This window comes from Ruditapes philippinarum, unplaced genomic scaffold (genome assembly GCF_026571515.1).
Source record: "Ruditapes philippinarum isolate M1 unplaced genomic scaffold, ASM2657151v2 ctg2054_1_1_1_1, whole genome shotgun sequence".
Lineage (NCBI taxonomy): Eukaryota > Metazoa > Mollusca > Bivalvia > Venerida > Veneridae > Ruditapes > Ruditapes philippinarum.
In genome coordinates, this window is record NW_026855828.1 from 100,276 (window position 1) to 106,672 (window position 6,397).

Below are 6,397 nucleotides of genomic sequence, written 5' to 3' on the forward strand. Positions count from 1 at the left end.
CTTGTCCGATTTAGGCATATATTTAAGTTCTGATTTTTTATCTAGTTCATACCAAATGATTTTTGCTAGAAGATTGTTAAAACATTCATTTTGTGTCCTATATGTAAAGTATATTGTACTGCACGTGTCGTTTATATGCGTTGGTCTACTGTATAACGAATTATTGAGAAAACAAACAAAATCTACTTCCACTCTGTCTTGGAAAATGATTTGCTCGGATATCCTTTTCAAAAACATCTCCATATTGTTCGGCCTCAGATAAAATCGTGTTGTACATCGTAAATCTCTTAGATTATTCCTACAGTATACAGCAACACTTGAGGCATACGCCTGTACTTTCTCCTTATCAACTTTCTCTATGCACTGGTTGAACGAAGACTTCGTAAGTTGAAAAGTTGCTTCGCCATAATATTTTATTTTCTCTGCTGCAAAACCAGCGATTGTGGTTACAACAGAGATGTCTAGCATTAGAACTTCCTCGCACGAAAATATAAGAGCGCCATTTTTCTTGTATGGGACACCGGAAGTTATGTCGTCATGACAGTGACGCCCAATAACAATACCGTGAATGACATCACTGAACGTCATCATATGGCGTTTAACCTTAATTACAATATTTTTTTTATACAACTTACGTCAGTGAGATCTCTATCTTGACACCTGCTAAACATACATTAAAACATATCTTTTAATAGTTATTATATAACTAACTGTACGATTCGTATTTTCTTAATTTTGTATTTTTTGATTGATTTTGGTTCAATAATAATGGGAGTGCTTATAACGAATACTCTAATTATCTTAATTTAGAATTAGAGAAGATATGTAGATGTACAGCATCACAAATAAGCTTCCAACAGGTAGCTCAATTATAATATTTCAAAAAAGTTCAATATTCATATACATGTACTTGCAAAAAGTGCGAATCGTTTCTTTTTTTAAAGGTTTATAAGTTATAAGTAATATTCCCTTCGAAGCCTTACTTAACTTCGTACTTAAATCATGCAGATGTGCATTGATAACAGCTCTGTTCAATAATGGAAGTTTTCATTAGAGGAACTTCACTGAGAAAAATCATTAAGACTTAGTGTGCAAAAATGACCCATTAATGAAGTGTTTAAACGCCTTTAACCTATATCAGACTGGGAATCGCACAAAATCTGACCTATCAACTTGTTAATTCTAAATATATTTTTTTATCATCTTTTGCACATTTTCCGTTTTAAGTGTTCCAGTTGATTTACATGTATGTAAAAAATGTGTTTTTAAATTCTTGGACCTCAGTCCTATGTCATTTTTCTTACTTAACTTCAAATCACTTGCCCCTCACCGCTGTGGGTTCGAATCCCGACAGGAACTTTGGATTCTTTCATGTGAGGAAGCTATCCAGGTAGCTTACGGAACGTCGGTGGTTCTACTCAGGTGCCCGTTCGTGCCTGAAATAATGCACGGACGGGCACCTGAGGTCTTCCTCCACCAGTAAAGCTGGAACGTCGCGATATGACCTATACTGCGTCGATGTGACGTAAAACTCGAAGCAAACAAATAAACAAACAAACAAAACTAAGTCTAAATGGCTTCAATGACTTAAATACTATCATATTTTACTACCGTCACAACTAATAAATTCTTCATTGAAGCATATAGAATCTAGGTATACTAGTTTCTGAAGCAGTATGTATATATCAAACGATTTAAAATTTATGTCAAAATTGTTCACATTTTTTATTTTTATATATCAGCTCCATAGCAACATTCAATATACGCTAATTATTGCTTAAGTTTCAAACTGAATATTGGACTCTTTGATCTTTATATTTGTACATGTACCTATAGAAAATCACGGTCTGTTTCAGTTGATTTATTATCCAAAATATACTATAAAACTAAAGTTGTATCATATTGTGCCTTGTTATATTTTTCCACAAGGGACACAAATAGATAAAGCAATATATTATCCCTGAAAGAACTTAATTTAGCAAGGATCATAGTATAATTATATGCAGATCTAACATTAATGTCGTCGGTGACAGTATAAATAAAGCAGCTTGTCTAAATAAGTAAATATAGGTTGGTAGTTTCCCTGGCCGCTTTGATGATGTGCAAAATGTTTCACTGAGCCACCGACCATACCGAACGGTACTATCCGATGTAATCCGAAAGGCATGTCATATCCAGTGTGGTTCTCTATCAGAATTCCTATAAAAATCGGAATGAATATCATCCGCGTGAATGGGTGGCTGTTAAAAACTTTCAGTGCAAAATTGGCAGATAATATCAAAGTTATTCTTTCAACAATCGTTAATTTATTTGTAACGTGATTATGAAGCACGCCATGCTCGTGGTGCTGTCTGTGGACGTTCTTGTACAAGAAGAAGTTCTTGTGGAGTGCGTAATGAATGATAAAAAACAATGCGTCGTATAAAATAAGGCTTGCAACAAGCTGGACGGCTATTGCCACGACTGACGGGGGTGCACTTGGTAATGCCCGTGTTGACTGTATGAACATTTTTTTCTTTTCAGTCCAGACGGACGGATCTACTCCGTGGTACTTTTTGACCGTTATTGTGTCCAACATCATCAATGGAGTATTATAGACGATCAGCATCTTAAATATCTCTACAAAAGTAACATGCTCATATTGCACGTGCGGATCGATTTTATAAATATCCAACTTTCTAATTTTGCTAATGAACCATGGGTAAACAGTGATTACCGCATAACAAAATGTAGCAAAAAATGTCTCAAAGTAAACTGAATTAAAGAGATAGGTTGAAAGTAAGTATGTATAACTGGAGTTGATGCAAGTCTGGATATGATCATAATACATTATAGCTGATACAGTAACGAAGACGAGAGAACACCGCGCAGCGACGACATACTGTTGTCCATGGTGGTAATTAGGAGGTTGTTTATCATTGCCTGAAATAAAGAAGATAATTATCAGTTACAGTACTAATATTTGAAATGTGATGCCTGAAGATGAGACTGTCATTATTTTAAGCCTTAATTTTATAGAGTTAAATAATCATACACATACATAAATGTACGCGGGTTTCCCCCCCCCCCCACAAAAACGCGGTATTATTCATGCCGGAAGTAAAGACATGTCTTTATTTTTTTTTACCACAAGTGAAGTTCAACTCGCATTACACCGTATTATTTGTACGTTTTTTCCTTATCTAATTGAAATGATCTGCTGTTATAGTAAATTCACCACTTCCTCGTTGATACAATGGGCTATAACAATCGTTTATACCTATTAGTATATCAATTTACAGATACAATGATCATTCATGATTGAACCAAAATAAATCCCTGAATAAATCGATACGATATCCCTAGCTTCCACATCCTAGACAATACAGAATACGTCAAGGTAAATCAATCAATACACTATCTGATGAAGGAAATAAAAGTTCCTTTTTAACTGCCATAAATTTATCAAAAGGTATCAACCATAAAAGTTGAACTATCTTTCGAGCCAGAAGGCCATTCATTCACTGAAAAAATAAAAAACAAAAACAACAAACATTTCTTACCTGAACTTTTAACAAATCTGTCCATGTTCCTCTTCCTTTTTTGTTTTATTTTCCGGTGTACTTGATAATTTAGATGACTGCTTCAAGGTTTTCAAATCCTTTAAAATAAATAAGAACGTTCAAAACGAATCATCTCCCAAACAATTGATCCCTCGTATATACATGTTTATTTATATACCTGTTTATGATTAGACTTATGTGGATACTAAATAAACTTATGCTAACCTTATGTTATACTATATATTTTAGCCTTAATGGCCGTAAGGTGAAATGATTTTCATCGCCAACAATCAGCTAAACAACAAAAAAATATTGTAATTTATTGAATTACCTTAAAACTTCAGGTCCATCTGCCTGCTCTGTAAACAAGTCATCGATTTAATGTATTTCAATATATCCGGTATAAAAATACTTTACGATCTTGTTAATCTTTACCAGACAGCGGTGAGTTCAATTGTCAGTACACATGTAATTTAACATTTCTTTATATACTAATTGAATTGCGTCAATTGTCAATTACGTAAGTTCTACTTTAAACTATCACAATGTAAAAACTTAATTAATCTCTTGCTCACAGCCGTATGGAATTTTGTTTCAGACATCAAGGAACACAAAAGAAATACTACATCTTGTTGTGAAATACCGATTTTTTTCACCCCCATCTTTTTCAATGAAGGAGTCATACATTTAGATTGGAACTATGAACTATTTTGGCATGTCCCAGCTTCATATGATACATCATTTTGGGTACGGAAATATGACCATGATCCATAAACAACATTAACCTATATGTCAAATCTCTATATTTTTTTACAGCGCGTTGTATTTTACTATCCAGTTTTTTTCCACCGAAACTGATACTTTTTTTTTTAAATTATATCTTGGTTTATGATTACAATTTATGATTTCTGAGTAGGCATAAACAAAATATGCATACAAAAAATGGTGATATGTTTTTTCCTGTGCACGATTGTACATGTATAATTTTACATGAACCAACAGTAAACGTACGACAATGCTATAATTTATTAAACTAGAGATTTATTACATTTAGAACTCAAATTAACAAATACCACAGACGCAATTCAAATTTCACAACTATTTTCATAGCAATAAAATTGCAGAATTTTTTTCAAACAAGATTATGAAGGCATTCTGACTAAACAAAATAACAAGAGCTGTCTGTAGGACAGCACGCTCGACTATTCTAAGTGCTTGATAGTAAAAGAGCCTTGATAATGTTAAATTTTTTAAGTTCACAAAAGGGCTAATTTTTTTTTTTATAAATTCATGTTATAGGCCTTAGAGAGAGTCTAATTATACAGTATTGGCTTGACTATTCGGAAGGTAATGTCACAAGGGTGTTTTATTGAGTATAATAATACTAATTACCTATGAATACATAAATTTGACAGAAAAGGTACAAAGGCTTTTTATTAAGATGTTTTATCAAGTAAATCACTGCTTTATTATTATTAATACATAAAATTGTCCCAAAAAAGGCACAAACCCTTCAGTAGTTATTGAGATAACAGCTTACAAGCAAAACTTTACCATAAATTTCTAAGTTGAAAAAGGGGAGAAAAATCAGCCTAAATGCAAGATAGAATTATGGATCTTTGTCAGTGACCTACAATTATGACCCTAAATGCATATGTGAAGTTTTAAATAAATTTCTTTAATAGTTATTGAGATATGTAAAACTTGCATGTAAACATTAACCAAGAGACTAAGTAGAAAAGGGGATATGAATCAGCCTCCAATTATGACCCTAAGTGCATGTGTAAAGTTTCAAGTAAATATCTTTGAAGACCTTTAACCAAAATTTCTAAGTTTCAAAGGGGCAAATAATTCTGCAAATATTGCAGGCAGAGTTATGCAATTTTGCAAACTGATGTACATTGTTACTATAAAAAAGTATTTTAAATTTCAATTGAATATCTCAAGCAATAATTCAGATATTTGACTTAACAAAAACACTTTAACCAAAATTTCTAAGTTCCAAAGGGGCATAATTCTGTCAATATTGTAGGCAGAGTTATCCAACTTGTCAATCTGATGAACCTTGTTACTATAAATAAGTATTGTAAGTTTCAATTGAATATCTCGAGCAATAATTGAGATATTTGAATTTACAAAAAACTTAAACCAAAATTTCTAAGTTAAAAAGGGGCATAATTCTGTCAATATTGTAGGCAGAGTTATCCAACTTGTCAATCTGATGTACCTTGTTACTATAAATAGGTATTGTAAGTTTCAATTGAATATATCAAGCAATAATTGAGATATTTGACTTTACAAAAAACTTTAACCAAAATTTCTAAGTTAAAAAGGGGCATAATTCTGTCAATATTGTAGGCAGAGTTATCCAACTTGTCAATCTGATGTACCTTGTTACTATAAATAAGTATTGTAAGTTTCAATTGAATATCTCAAGTAATAATTGAGATATTTGACTTTACAAAAAACTTTAACCAAAATTTCTAAGTTAAAAAGGGGCATAATTCTGTCAATATTTTAGGCAGAGTTATCCAACTTGTCAATCTGATGTACCTTGTTACTATAAATAAGTATTGTAAGTTTCAATTGAATATCTCAAGTAATAATTGAGATATTTGACTTTACAAAAAACTTTAACCAACGCAGACGCGGACGCCGGGGCGACTACAATAGCTCTCATATTCTTCGAATAGTCGAGCTAAAAAACGAGATCCTTCTTATATGAGGGATGGGAAGATTCTCACTTAATTCGAAGGTCTTGACCTTGGATAACGTCCTTACACAAAAGGTTTTTACCCTATGGCAGGATGTATCTTTTCAAGCTTGTCAATGCGAGTATGTTAAACAAATTAACA

General features: G+C 32.5%; 1 protein-coding gene across 1 annotated transcript; it reads right to left on the reverse strand.

The window, feature by feature from the left end:
• Positions 1-1,846: 1,846 nt before the first annotated feature.
• LOC132744519 (cholesterol 25-hydroxylase-like) lies at positions 1,847-4,059 on the reverse strand. The gene is made up of 3 exons (XM_060733263.1): positions 3,874-4,059; positions 3,543-3,640; positions 1,847-2,922 (listed from the first exon to the last, which is right to left on the reverse strand). The coding sequence occupies exons 2-3, from the start codon at positions 3,565-3,567 to the stop codon at positions 2,015-2,017; spliced, it is 933 nt and encodes a 310-aa protein (XP_060589246.1). The 5' UTR covers positions 3,568-3,640; positions 3,874-4,059; the 3' UTR covers positions 1,847-2,014.
• Between the last annotated feature and the right edge of the window lie 2,338 nt (positions 4,060-6,397).